The 15,470-nt window shown below is 44.4% G+C and overlaps 1 protein-coding gene across 34 annotated transcripts in view; it reads left to right on the top strand.

Annotated features, from left to right (window-relative positions):
- DLG2 (discs large MAGUK scaffold protein 2) overlaps positions 1 to 15,470 on the top strand; it is a 901,255-nt gene that overhangs the window by 714,614 nt on the left and 171,171 nt on the right. For all 34 annotated transcript variants that reach the window (XM_083436205.1, XM_083436206.1, XM_083436199.1 and 31 more), the window contains 2 exons: positions 3,096 to 3,164; positions 7,157 to 7,313. In XM_083436205.1, the coding sequence (XP_083292331.1) occupies positions 3,096 to 3,164; positions 7,157 to 7,313 (226 nt within the window). The remainder of the gene's footprint in view (positions 1 to 3,095; positions 3,165 to 7,156; positions 7,314 to 15,470) is intronic.

Here is a 15,470-nt window from a genome sequence, read left to right as displayed (position 1 = left end):
CTTATCTCTGTGTAGACATGTAAACACTTCTGCTGCAAAACACTTTTTCTTGCCTCTGCAACCAGCAGAGCCTTTGGGTGCATTCAGCTACAGGGCAGGTTGCATGCACGGAAACCATTCTTCAAAAGATTGTGGAGCAACCACCTTTCTTTTAAGAAGGTGAGGGGGTTTCAGTCCACATTTTAAAAATGAAGCTGCCTAATTCACATTTGCTGAAACAATAGAAACACGGCCATCCCCCAAAATCCACACATCTCCAGATTTTGAGTACTCTTACTCTTGCTGAGTAATATGCATATACTGAAGCAAAAAGGGCATTAAAATGCATATATTAGTGAAAGTAACATTTTAAATACATTCTATTGGGAGAATTTGCTTTGCAAAAAATGTGTGTATTAGGTGGAATCTGTACTAAAATACATGAATTTGCATGAGGACTTGTGTTGTTGTTGTTGTTAATTAAAAATTTGAAAACTGAGGAACTGAGAAAAACCAAAACTGACATATTCGCCCAGCCCTAGAATTTGATAAAGTTAGTTGTAGAAAAAGCAGAAGGAAAGAGAAGTGATTTGGAAAACATCTATGTTGGGTTGTCTCTACACCTATCTCAACTCAATTAAAACTTTTTGCGCATACCCCCACTTCCATGGACAATAGTGTGCTATCAACTGTGCTCTTGTTTTTTGAGGACGCTTGTTCAGATGTGCACACTTCAGATCATCCAACAAATAAAAATAACATAAAAGTAAACAATACAGTTCAAAACATGGTAGAATGTTGCTGGAGATAGGTTAGCCTTGCCTGTCTTTGCCGCAAAGCAAAGAATATTGTGCAATGTGTTCTTCTCCGCTGGAATACTGTGGGAGGGAAGCTCACGACTTCCAACAGTATACAAATTCAAGGCTCATAAATTTAGCTGTGTTGCTCATCATGAATCCATGTAATTTGGGGGCTGTTTTGGTTGCATGTTTGTTCATACGTTGGTTTGAATTTCTGGCACACTTCTTAAGACTAATTGGAGAGGGCGAGTTAAAATTCTGCAGCTTGTTTCCTTTCCTTTCCTCCCAAGGAAGTCGTTCCATCAGCTAGCTTGTTCCGTAGTCCTTCTTTGCACTTTCCCAGGTGGAAAGGGAGTCCGTAAGCTCTTCTTTTTCAAAGCATCCTCAAGACACCAGACAGACATAGCCAGTTTCCCCGGAGGAGTTGCGAAACGGAACTGTGTTTGACTTGCATTGTGTCAAAAAGTATCTTGTGTTGTTTGCCAGCTCTGCCTCATTGGCCCACTTTACATTTTTCTGTTCCATTCAATTAACTCGTCAAAGTCATCTGTGCAGACAGGACAGGGAGGCGGAAGGGAGCAACCGTGTTAAATTAGCATCAAGCTAGTCGGTTCTGCAGTTGCTGTGTTTGTAAATTATTTTGGTTACCCATCATATTCCAATTCCATACACATTTTCCCCAATCAGGCAGTGGGTGGGGGGGTGCCTCTGATAAAGGCACACAGAATGCCTCTCCCTGTCCCATGCACTTCAATGGAACAAGTGCCTGCATCTCTGCATCCCTCCATTGAACTAACTGTAGTTTTGTATGCGCCTCGGAGAGGGCACATGAAGATCCATGCTGCAGTGATCGTGCTCCAAAGGGCTACAGAAGGAGCATGTCCCATTATCTTCAACATAGGGAATACCCGTGAGAACAATGGGATTCCAGGCATGAATTGGATCATACAAAGATCTATGCAACTGTGGCAGGGTCCCCAGCTGATCCTGGGCTCGCCACAACACTGATAAAACCAGTGGATCCCACATGATAACTTCAGGGAGGCCATCAGAGGGCTCACAGCTCCACATGAGAGCTGTGGATTCTCCATATTTTGCTGCTTCGGGCATTAGCAATGCCATCTGGCAATGCTGAAATAACTATCTGGGTCAGTTGCCACTATCAGATATATTTTCAATTGGTGGAACGTCTCATGCAGGATAACCAACAGCCATGACTTTCCAGCATAACAGATCAGCTAAGCTGTGCTGCTGAGGACAAAGAGATATCTAAGCATGCCTTGTGGGGACTTACTGTAAGCCAGTGACATGTATACGCTGGGGAGAAATGTGTACAATCTTGATTTTATCATTTTTCCCTGCAGCAGTTTCCGAGAAACAACTAGCTGTTAAGAAATGGGTAAAATTATGCACCCAGTGATGGTCATTCTTAACTGGCAACAGCCCTTCAGGGTCTTGTGCAGAGAGTCTTCCACACTCTCTGCTATCTGATGTCAGGGGCCAAATGGACCAGGGACTGTTTAGATGCAAAGCACAGGAACATAGGAAGGTGGCTTATGCTGAGCCAGACCATTGCTCCATCTAGCTCAATATTGCCTACTAAAGGTAAAGGTAAAGGGACCCCTGACCATTTAGGTCCAGTCATGGCCGACTCTGGGGTTGCAGCGCTCATCTCGCTTTATTGGCCGAGGGAGCCGGCGTAAAGAGTCCGTGTCATGTGGCCAGCATGACTAAGCCACTTCTGGCGAACCAGAGCAGCGCACGGAAATGCCGTTTACCTTCCCGCCGGAGTGGTACCTATTTATCTACTTGCACTTTGACGTGCTTTCGAACTGCTAGGATGGCAGGAGCAGGGACCGAGCAACGGGAGCTCACCCCGTCGCAGGGATTCGAACCGCTGACCTTCTGATCGGCAAGTCCTAGGCTTTGTGGTTTAACCCACAGCGCCACCCGCGTCCCATATTGCCTACTACTAAATTATTATTATTCCTGCGGAACTCCCTCCCATCAGATGTCAAGGAAACAAACAAGTATCTGACTTTTAGAAGACATCTGAAGGCAGCCCTGCATAGGGAAGTTTTTAATGTTTGATGTCTTGCTGTGTTTGGTGTTTTAATTTGTTGGAAGCCACCCAGAGCGGCTGGTGGAAACTCGAAATGACGACCTAGCCCAACGTACTCAGGCACACACATATTACTTCTCTGAACCCCAGATCTGTGTCCTATTTTGGATCGTCCAGAGCTTGTTGCAATAAGACCAAGAGGCTTTGTGAGTGAATGTTTTTATTTATTCCTCCTTTCTTTCTTATCTATGCAGTCATTCCCAGCACAGCACAGTGACGCGGCCACCCACCGTGAGCATACAGCGGAGCCTTTCTGTGGAAGGGTAAGAGTTTCCCTTGGGGCGTTATTGCTTTACACCAGTTTTGTGCCACATTGAGTAATATGCGGTTATTTGAGTGTGTACATACACAGACAACTGTGTGTAATTCATATGTGCATTCCTGCTCCCTAGCTCTCAGAACAGCACTACCTATGATGCCACAGGCAATCCCCTATCTAGGCAGCTGGCAGGTTCAAATCTGCTTCGTCTCAGAAACAGGTGCTCCTTCCACTATTCCCTGAACAGCTTTTGTATCTGTCCCAGACAAAAAACAGGCAGTGGGCTTTTCCTGAGCACTGTGCTTCCCTGCAAAACAACACACTTCCAGTTCTGGCAATAGTTTGCGGGCTCTATGAAATGGGGTAAAAAATACCTGCCCATTCAGAGTGAGGGCACCATGCATTTGCCCTTGCTCTCACTTGGCTTTGTAACATGGTCACATCTTCCAGTCCTGATTGGTTATGTGGCAACGTGACAGCATGCTGATGTCAAAGTAGCTGCTGGAAACAGGGGCAGAAAGAAAGAGGAAATCTGGAAGGGGGCAGCTGACATGGTGAAGGGCTGTAGATCAGTGGTAACATCTCCTTTACATGCAGAAGGTCCCTGGTAGAAGGCCATAAACCTCTGCCAGTCAGTGTAGAGACAGTGCTGAGCTAGATAGATGAAAGGTCTGGCACACTATAAAACAGCTCTGAATGTATGTTGAAGGGCCTTAGCTCAGTGGTAGAGCACCTGCTTTGCACACAGAAAGTTGCAGGTTCGATTCCCAGGTTCTCCAGATAGGATAAGGAACTGCTACTGTCTGAAATCCTGCCAGTCCGTGTAGGCAATACAAAGCTAGATGGATCAATGGTCTGACACAGTATAAGGCAGCTCCTACGGTCTTCCTATAGACTGTATTCAATGCCAGTCTTACTCAGAGCAGATCTGTTGAAACTAATGGGCATGACTAATGGGCATGACTTCATTCATTCCAGTTTGGCCACACTAGATATCCCTGAAGTCATGCAAGGTGCCTAAAGACGGACTTTATCTTAGGTTTCGCTCACCTCCATGTCCAAACTGAGCTCCTCTTTTCTTCCTGGAGTTGCTGTGTTTGGGGAAAAATGTACTGCTGGGGGAGCCGGAGAATGGCCTCGAGGAACCAGGTGTATCCTATCCCAGTGTGACTTCTCTGTGTTGATAACTCACCAAGGCTTTTATCAGAGTACATGACATGCAGAAGTGGCTGCTGCCTATTGGGTGGAAGGCAAGAAATAATAATATAATAGTAATAATAATTTATTATTTATACACCGCCCATTTGGCTGAGTTTCCCCAGCCACTCTGGGCGGCTCCCAGTCAAATGTTAAAAACAGTACAGCATTAAATATTAAAAACTTCCCTAAACAGGGCTGCCTTCAGATGTCTTTCAAAAGTAGGATAGCTGCTTATTTCCTTGACATCTGAAGGGAGGGCGGTTCCGCAGGGAGGGCGCCACTACCCAGAAGGCCCTCTGTCTGGTTCCCTGTAACCTCACTTCTCACAGTGAGGGCCCTCAGAAGGCAAATGCTGGCAGATGTATTGCTCTGCTTTCCTTTGGATCACATCAGCGAGGTCGAGAGTGGAGTCTTGTCGCAGCCCAGGACCTCCATACACACTACCCAAGCTTGCGCCCCATGGAGGTCACTTTGGTGCTGCGAAAGCAGCAAAACCAATGCAGGAGGCAGCAGATGTGAGTTCCCAGTCTCTGCGGCCACAGCAGGCGCTGTGATTCCTCAGAGGTTTGACTTCAACCCCAGGTGCACATTCCGTTGTCTCTTCAGACCGATGGATGCCAACAACCAGGTTGGGGAAAGCTGCTCAACAGAGATTTCCTTTTCCTGTTTGGGCTATTTTTGGGGGGTGGCACCCGATCTATTGGGAACTTATTCAGTGCAATCCCCTTTTATACTTCTGGTGCCTTTTCAGTGGGTCTTGCTCAGTAGAACTTCTCAGTGAACCAGTCTCTTTGTAGCAATAATTTTAGCTCCCTTCTCTGGTGGGTAGCATCTATTCCTACTTTCCCCTGGTCTGCACCTAAAACAACAAAAAAAACATTATATGACCAATGCTGGATGCTACACATGCCTTCAGCTTCTGAAGAATCTCATCTTTGTTGCTCCAAAATCCCTGGAGCATGGTGAGAAATAAAAATAGAGTAAAGCAGGTAGGGGGAAGAGAGAGAAAGAGGAATGAAATGTGTTTAACTATGGATGGGCAACAACTGTGGGTGCTCAGAAACTGGACTGCCAGCTCCATCTACTGGCTGGATGCAGAAAATGTATTTTACAGCAGTCCATTCTATTATTATTATTATTTTAATAATAATAATAATTTATTATTTATACCCCGCCCATCTGGCTGGGCTTCCCCAGCCACTCTGGGTGGCTTCCAACAAAATATTAAAATACTGTAATACATCAAACATTAAAAGCTTCCCTAAACAGGGCTGCCTTCAGATGTCTTCTTCTTCTTCTTTTTTTAATCTTGATATTTTATTAAGGATTTTCTTGTTTTACAGAAGTAAGTGTAATGCCTCGTTGTTGTTTTTTCCATGTAACATTTTTACAAATTCATTTCATTTGTTGAGGCATTAGGGGGAGAAGAAAAGAAAAAAGAAAGAAAAAAGAAAGGGGGGTGGAGAGAGGGAAGACACAGCCCAACAGGACAATGACAATAATCCACCAACAGCATACAAAACAATATGGCTAACCTGATCCAAAACACCCACCCACCTCACTCACACACAAAAACAAAGATCACCACAGCCAATCACAAGCAAACAATCACACCCTAGGCCAACCCCAACCTCTCTCACCACCAAAGGAACACAAGTGAACAACACAAACAACGCAGTCCATTCTATTTTACAAAAGGTCTGTGTCCATAGCAGAACTGAGTGGCGGAGTTTCAAATCGATAGAGGTGACTGTGCCACTTTGAAGTGCAAGTAAAGGCCCTCTCCCAGAACCCCACCAAGTGGGAGAAAGACCCTCTTCTAAGGATCTCAAAATCCAGGCGGGTTCACATGAGGCGATATGGTATTTCAGATAACTTGGACCTATTTGCGATTCTATTGGATTCCCAGTTGCTCCCGATTACATTGGCACGTGTCTATATATGCTTGCCTATGTCGACAAAAAGGGAAGTATCTCATTGGTCAATACGATATTAGCATAAGGCAATAGTAAGAATGGAGGATGAAATTGATGGACTATGCAGAATTAGATAAAGTAACAGGAAGGATTCAAAACCTGTGGGACCAGAGATTCTCAGAAGACTGGAGTAAATTTACGGACTATTTGAAAAGTAATTGTGATGAACAGATTACGCTAGTAGGACTGCAAGAAGTTTTGTAAGGTGGATTATTTGAAATATTGCAAAAAAAGACAATGTGGAGAATTATTAGTTAAAGATAATTAAAGGTAATATGAAATTAAGAAATGCATAGTACGTGATAAGAATGGAAAATCATCAGAGGTGTTGATGGAAGTCCAAAAAATATTGTATAAGATGAGAAGTTCTGTTGTATGAATGTTAATTAATATGTTAAAAACGAATAAAAATGAGATAACTGAGGGAGGAGAAAGTAAAAAAAAAAAAAAGAAGATATGGCAACAGCATAGTAAGCTGCCATCTGAATCAAACACAATGGTCCATCTAGCACTTGTTATTATGGAAGGAAATGGAAAGGAACTGCTCAATAGGAGACATATGCAATCCAGACAGCCCAAGACATGTTGGCACCTGAGGCTGGCTTTAAAATGGTCCCTCTCCCACCCCACAAGAGAAGAAGAGGTCAGGGAATATCTACATCAGGATCAAAGGGGCAGGGGTTGAGAAAGATCAACACTGGGATCTTCTGTCCTGGTGGACTCTTCTGCCCGAAGCGGTCTTCTCACCTTGCCTCATAGGTGGGCTGGTCCTGAATCCAGGTCTCTTAAATGAATGAGCAATGTCCTTTTCTTTCCGCAGAGAACCTCGCAAAGTTGTCCTGCACAAGGGGTCAACAGGGCTCGGTTTCAACATCGTAGGCGGTGAAGACGGCGAAGGCATTTTTGTATCCTTCATCCTAGCGGGTGGGCCAGCCGACCTCAGTGGAGAGCTTCAGAGGGGAGACCAAATTTTATCTGTAAGTATTTCCTATGCACGGATTTAATTTTTTAGTTAAAGCAAAAAATACAGCTTTCCCTTACGTTGTGTTGGGGTCTATTTTTGGGCTTGTTTTTAGATGGGGTTCCCACCATTATCTAAATTTTTTTCCAGTATGTTGGGCATATATTAACCAAGAGCAGGGGAAGGGAATCGGATTATGATCACCCCCATCTCACAAGCTAAGTTTGAAAGAATCAGAATTGTAGAGTTGGGAGGGGGTGGTGAGGGTCATCTAGTCCAACCCCCTGCAATGCAGGAATCTCAACCAAAGCATCCATTGCAGATGACCATCCAACCTCGGTTTAAAAACTTCCAAAGAAGGAGAGTCCATGACCACCTTAAAGGACTTTGTTCCACTATTGAGCAGCTCTTCCTGTCAGAAAGTTCTTCCTGATGTTTAGTCGGAAACTCCTTTCTTGTAACTTAAAGCCATTGGATCGTGTCCAAGCTTGCTCCATCTTACAGGTGATGGCCCTTTAGATATTTGAAGATGGCTCTCAGGTCTCCTCTTTCCCAAGCTATACATACCCAACTCCCTCAACCGTTCCTCATAGGGCTTGATTTCCAGACCCCTGATCCTCTTGGTTGCCCTTCTCTGCACACCTTCCAGCTTGTCAATCTCCTTCTTAAAGGCAGGAGATAAACTTTTGGCTGGGGCAGGTTTTTCCCCTGCCCAACACCTGATGTCATCAAGTGTAGAGCAAGTGGATGCAGCTTGGCTGAAATGGCCTGGTGACCAAGTGAGAAGACCTGGGGGGCCCAATTAGGCCTGTGGGTTAGAAGCTCCCCACCCCTAACCAAAAATAATCCTACACTGGAGTGGTGGGCTAGCGGCAAATTGTCTCCCTTATCATCCAGCCTTAGCTTGGTCAGCCTTATCTCAGTGGTGGAGCACATGTTTTGCATGCAACAAGGTAGAACTGGGAAATGCCCCTGGCGGAGAACCTGGAGAGCTACTGTCTGTTAGTGTAGACCAGTGTTTCCCAAACTTGGGTCTCTAGCTTTTTTGGACTACAACATCCATCATCCTCACCATTAGTTAGGGATGATAGGAGATGTAGTCCAAAAACATTTGAAGACGCAAGTTTGGGAAACACTGGCGCAAGCCATACACTGTGAGCTAGATGACCAATTGCTCTTAGATTCAGCACAACTTCCTTGGTTCCCTAAATCATGCTCTAAAGGTAAAGGGACCCCTGACCATTAAGTCCAGTCGCGGACGACTCTGGGGTTGCGGCGCTCATCTCGCTTTATTGGCCGAGGGAGCCGGCGTACAGCTTCCGGGTCATGTGGCCAGCATAACTAAGCCGCTTCGGGCAAACAAGAGCAGCACACAGAAACGCCGTTTACCTTCCCGCCGGAGCGGTACCTATTTATCTACTTGCACTTTGACGTGCTTTCAAACTGCTGGGTTGGCAGGAGCAGGGACCGAGCAACAGGAGCTCACCCTGTTGCGGGGATTCAAACTGCTGAACTTCTGATCGGCAAGTCCTAGGCTCTGTGGTTTAACCCACAATGCCACCCACGTCCCTCAATGATGCTCTAGTTACCAGCAAAATCCATCACTATGATAGGCTGTTCTACTCCAACAGCCACCGAGGGTCAAGAGAAAGAAAAATTTGATCACTCCTCCAGTTCCTGGTCCAGCAAACAGGGTCTGTGTTGGCAATGTCTCTCCTTGGTCTATCTGCAATCCTGCCTTTTAGCATCGTAGCAACTTGCCAAGTTAGACTGTTGGTCCATCGATAGTGTCTGCATTGGACAGGCAGTGGCTCTCAGAAGAGTTGTTCCCAGCTCTACCTGAAGATGCTAGAGATTGAACCTAGAACCTTCTTGTGCAAGGCAGATGCTCAGGCACTGAGATATGGCCTCTCCAAATCAGGGCAGGGAGGGAGACAGAGAGGCATCTTCTGTGACCCTGTCAAGTCCTGCCTGTCTCATCATTCCTGCCCTACTTTTCCATGAGACTGGAAAGCAAATCTGGGTTTCCCGCAGCAGAATCTCACATGCTGAGAACCCGAAACAGTTCATTGCAGGAGAGAACTCAGGTTGACATTCAGCTCCCCTTTCTCCCCAAAGAGCAAAGAACCAAGTTTTATTGATATCTTTAGTTACTTATTTTTATTTGCTTTAAGAGAGCCAGTGTAGTGTAGTGGTTAAGAGCGGTGTATTCGTAATCTGGTGAACTGGGTTTGCTTCCCCGCTCGTCCACATGCAGCTGCTGGGTGACCTTGGGCTAGTCACACTTCTCTGAAGTCCCTCAGCCCCACTCACCTCACAGAGTGTTTGTTGTGGGGGAGGAAAGGAAAGGAGATTGTTGGCCGCTTTGAGACTCCTGAAGGGGAGTGAAAGGCTGGATATCAAGTCCAAATTCCTCCTCCTCCTCTTCTTCCTCTTCGTCTTCTTCTTCAGATCAAGTCTGCCATCTAGTGGGTATGAATGAGCATGGCATACACCCCAGCACACTCTCAGATGAGCCATGCAGGGCTTGTTATCTCTGTTTTCTTACTGAATTGGACTGCAGCTCCGCGATTTGTTTTCCAAATTTGTGGTAGATAGATAGATGATAGATAGGTAGATGATAGATAGATAGATAGATAGATAGATAGATAGATAGATAGATAGATGATAGATAGATTACCATAATTGCCCTTTCCTTTTTACACTGATAGCGTGGAATTTGGAAATTATGCTTCTCTAAGGAATGTGCACAGTTAAATGAACACACGTTTCCAGAGATCCCAAAGCTGGTTCCCAATTTCTGCCTGCAAAAACAAAACAAAACAAAACTCAGGTCAATGCTATCCTGATAGGAGCTGCTTTCCTTATCAACATCCGTGTCAAACATTTCAAGAGAGAGAGTTTGATAGACATGAGACCACCATGAAAAAAGGCCTTGGAGCTGATCTTGTGATCAGGGAGGGAGGCAAAGGGTCATCTGGTCAAGCCCTTTGCCATTTTTAAGGGAGGCCTGGAGGACCTTTGCCCTCCAGATGTTGTCAGACTGCAAATCTCATCAGCTCCAGCCAGCATGAATGATAGCCAGGGATGCTGGAAGCTGGAGTCCAGCAATGTCTGCAGGGCCGAAGGTTCTTACGTCATCAATATCTCCAGGACAAAGATAACAGACTGGAGTGGAACTTGCCTGGCACCCAGTAAGCCTAGGCCACAGCAGCAGTCTTGAAGTGCAGAGTCATCGTTGCCTGCAGTCACCTCTGGTCCGGTGCCAAGGAATTTTGGTTTATTTTGTAGCCGCATTCTTTGCAAGAGACAAATAAGCCGCTTGGCATAATCTTGGCATGCAAAAAAGCCCCCAAAAAACCCAACAACACCCTGTGCTTTGTGTTTCATCAGTCAAATGGAAGAGAAGCAATCATCCAATTAGGCTTAGTGTATTTCCTCCAGCAAATTTGGAATGGAGCAGCGTTTGAGTTAATCAAGCTCAAATAACAACAATAAATGCATTCTTCCATATCCATCCCAAGTAAAAAAATAAGGGGGGGGGGAATGTTGTTCAAGCCTTTTCCAAGGCAGTTATCGCTAAGCAATTTACTGAAGCGAGGCCACTGGTGGTTAGATTTCAACAAAAAAACAACAACACAAAAAACCCCCACAAAAAACCAACAACAAAATATTTAAGACATGGAAAGGTAGGAAAGATCCAGCCAATAGAGATGCAGTGAGTTGTAGTCAACTGAGTTTTACCCAGAACAAACCCACTGAAATCAATGAACATGAATAAATTGAGTCAATTGATTTCAATGCGTCTACTCTGAGTAAGACGTAGCTGAATACCACCCACTGCTGCGACCCTCCAGTCGCCAGAGACGTATTGTTCTTATTTCTTTCCTATGTGCATCATTTCCTGTGAAGCATCTTAAAGCCATTTCACAAAACAGTAAAAAGCCATGTTCCCTCTAAACAGTTGCCTCTATAAAATGCCACTTCAGATAAATACAGATATAAGGCTAGGGTATTTTTTAAAAATGACCACATAGAGGGTTTGTTGAAAGAAGGAAGTCTTCAACCAGACCTGGAAAGAAAAGAAAAGAAAATCTGAGAAGCACCCGTCTTTCAGCTTTTAGGAATTTGCAGGGAGAAAGCCAGTTCTCGTTGAAAATGCTATCTTTTCATGAATAAATATGTGATGAGAATGTATTCAAAACATGCCGCCGCCACTCCATCTGCAATATGAAGTCCAGTAAAAACATAGCTAGTGATTTCAATGGTGGGGGTGCTAGAGGTCACAGCACCAGAGCTAAAAAGCCATTGCAATTCTGGGCTGCATCAATAGGAGTATAGCATCTAGATCAAGGGAAGTAATAGTGCCACTGTATTCTGCTCTGGTCAGACCTCACCTGGAGTACTGTGTCCAGTTCTGGGCACCACAGTTCAAGAAGGACACTGACAAACTGGAACGTGTCCAGAGGAGGGCAACCAAAATGGTCAAAGGCCTGGAAACGATGCCTTATGAGGAACGGCTAAGGGAGCTGGGCATGTTTAGCCTGGAGAAGAGGAGGTTAAGGGGTGATATGATAGCCATGTTCAAATATATAAAAGGATCATAGAATCATAGAATCATAGAATCATAGAGCTGGAAGAGACCACAAGGGTCATCGAGTCCAACCCCCTGCCAAGCAGGAAACACCATCAGAGCACTCCTGACATATGGTTGTCAAGCCTCTGCTTAAAGACCTCCAAAGAAGGAGACTCCACCACACTCCTTGGCAGCAAATTCCACTGTCGAACTGTCGAACAGCTCTTACTGTCAATAATAGGATGTCACCTAGAGGAGGGAGAAAGGTTGTTTTCTGCTGCTCCAGAGAAGCGGACACGGAGCAATGGATCCAAACTACAAGAAGGAAGATTCCACCTAAACATGAGGAAGAACTTCCTGACAGTAAGAGCTGTTCGACAGTGGAATTTGCTGCCAAGGAGTGTGGTGGAGTCTCCTTCTTTGGAGGTCTTTAAGCAGAGGCTTGACAGCCATATGTCAGGAGTGCTCTGATGGTGTTTCCTGCTTGGCAGGGGGTTGGACTCGATGGCCCTTGTGGTCTCTTCCAACTCTATGATTCTATGAAATTGATTGGCTGAGTAAGTGTGTGACCTTTGAATGTCAGGAGGCCAGAAGTGGGTGATCTATAGCTCTAAACATAATTCCACGTGTCCTTTGCCCTAATTTCAAAAGGCTTCTGCAAGAGATCAGATTAGACCTCCAGCAACAGTGATTAATTTCTTCCCTGGCTGCCTGGTGGACTGGGAGGAAGGAGGGTAGAGGGGGAAGGAGAGAGAAATGTCCACTGGGCTGCTTCGATCTGCAGAACTGCCAACACAATACCAGCTCCACACATCCCTTCTAGTCCTTCCAAGTCATTTAGATATGTAAGAAACAAATCATTTAGTGTGGCAGCACCTACACTTTGGAACTCCCTGCCACTTGAAATCAGAGAGGTGCCTTTTTTGGTGCCATGTTGAAGTTATATGTGTAGAAGTTACCTCCTGTTGTTGTTGTTTAGTCGTTTAGTCGTGTCCGACTCTTCGTGACCCCCTGGACCAGAGCACGCCAGGCACTCCTGTCTTCCACTGCCTCCCGCAGTTTGGTCAAACTCATGTTAATAGCTTCAAGAACACTGTCCAACCACCTCATCCTCTGTCGTCCCCTTCTCCTTGTGCCCTCCATCTTTCCCAACATCAGGGTCTTTTCCAGGGAGTCTTCTCTTCTCGTGAGGTGGCCAAAGTATTGGAGCCTCAGCTTCAGGATCTGTCCTTCCAATGAACACTCAGGGCTGATTTCCTTCTGAATGGAGAGGTTTGATCTTCTTGCAGTCCATGGGACTCTCAAGAGTCTCCTCCAGCACCATAATTCAAAAGCATCCATTCTTCGGCGATCAGCCTTCTTTACGGTCCAGCTCTCACTTCCATATATCACGACTGGGAAAACCATAGCTTTAGCTATACGGGCCTTTGCTGGCAAGGTGATGTCTCTGCTTTTTAAGATGCTGTCTGGTTTGTCATTGCTTTTCTCCCAAGAAGCAGGCGTCTTTTAGTTTCGTGGCTGCTGTACCTCCTGTTAGCTCTTTTTTATTTTTAGTCATCTTTCGAATGCTTTTAAATACCTGTTTTTAGCTGCTTTCTGTCGAAAATCTCAAGGTTTTTGTTTTATGTTTTTGTAAGCTGCTTAAATGAAGGTTGTTGTTTCTCCAGTCAAGCAGCATACAAATTCTGTTAATCAATTAGCTGTGGGAGAAAGTAAAGTTGTCCTTTGGGGCATAGGAAGCAACTTTTGTAGCAGGTCAGAGAAGTTGCTCATCTAGCTTTGTTCAACTATCAGGGGGAGTTTTGGGGGAATCGCATCTCCTGCTTGCAGGTTTACTGTAGGCATCTGATTGGCTGCTGTAAGATGCTGGACTAGATAGGTCCTTTCAGTCTGATCTGGAATGTCTGTCCTTGGTTTCTTCTTGCCTTTTCTGACAAGCAGTGGCTCTTCAGGGGCCAGTTTCTTATAGAATCATAGAATCATAGAGTTGGAAGAGACCACAAGGGCCATCGAGTCCAACCCCCTGCCAAGCAGGAACCAGCATCATAGCACTCCTGACATATGGTTGTCAAGCCTCTGCTTAAAGACCTCCAAAGAAGGAGACTCCACCACACTCCTTGGCAGCAAATTCCACTGTCGAACAGCTCTTACTGTCAGGAAGTTCTTCCTAATGTTTAGGTGGAATCTTCTTTCTTGTAGTTTGGATCCATTGCTCTGTGTCCGCTTCTCTGGAGCAGCAGAAAACAACCTTTCTCCCTCCTCTATGTGACATCCTTTTATATCCTTGGGGAAGATGAGATCCACACAGCCCCATATAATAATCTAGCAAGCAGGTATTGACTTTCCATACCCTTATTATGGGCTGCACCTTCAAAGCAAAAACCTGCAGAGCACTGGGACATGAACACACCTGTGGTTCACTAAGCTGCATACAGGCTTTCATTCCGCTCATTAATAGTTTCCCCGCAAACTCCACCAGGTGGCAGCACAGGATTTGTATTAGTTTGGGTATTACAGCAGGTAATAAATTGGTTGAATGGAAATCTGAGCAGTAGCTGCATTTTCTGTTCAGCAATGGAAGCTGTTCTCATTGAGGATACTTGTACACATTGTGCGATTTGTTCCGGGGGGTTATAAATACATTCCCAAACATTATACTTTTGAGAAACTCATAGGAGTTGGATAACTAAAGATTAGAAAAACCCAAAATCTTATACTATGTGATACTATATTGTACACAAATAATACTGGTGGAATCAGGTTCAAAATTGTTAGCTAATTAGGCTGAGACTCCACAATATTTTCCTCTATTTCCCATACACCCTTAAAAACAAAAATCAGTTCATTCATTACCCAGTCTTCCCAACATGCTCTCTTGCATCTCGCTGGAGGTCTGCTATTAATATTATTATATTTCTTTATATCCCACCTGTTTCTCAGACTGGGACTTCATGGGGCTTATGCTAATTAAAACAATGCAAAAATATGTTCAAAAGTTCTTTCCCCAAAAATACCAGAGGCGTTTCTCTTAGGAATAATGGAGTCAGATGTTCCCAAGAATTATAAGAATTTATTTCTCTGTGCAACAACTACAGCTCAAATTTTATAGGCACAGAAGTGGAGGGAGGGAGAAGCCCCAACGAGGGAGGAGTGCAGAGTTGGCAAGTCTAACCAACAGAACAAGAGAGCAAGATAAAACAGTAGTTAAAGAGGATAGTAAAAAGTTTGTAGAGCATATGAAGAATTATTGCAAACAGGTTAAAATGTTAGCAGCTTTAGAATAAATGCAGCAGTGTGAAATATGTAGGAATAAAATGTGAAAAGAGAAGATATGGAGCGACTAGAATACGCGGTGCTGAAAGATAAATAGAAGGAAGCCATGGAAAGGCAGAAGAGAAGTCAAATGTTTTAATTTTTGACTGCTGAAAATTGTCATGATTAAAAAAAAAATTAAAACTAAAGCAACACAGGTAAAATACAAAAAAGCTAAAAATGTATAAAATATAATTGCTAAAAGGTAATAGAATTAAAACAATATAAAAAATAGTAAAAACAGCACAGCACTAATAAATCCCTTTCTTTAAAAAACAAACAAAC

This window comes from Podarcis tiliguerta, assembly GCF_965153285.1.
Source record: "Podarcis tiliguerta genome assembly, chromosome: 4".
Lineage (NCBI taxonomy): Eukaryota > Metazoa > Chordata > Lepidosauria > Squamata > Lacertidae > Podarcis > Podarcis tiliguerta.
Note: the sequence above shows the minus strand (reverse complement) of the source record. Positions and strands in the feature narration are given on the sequence as shown.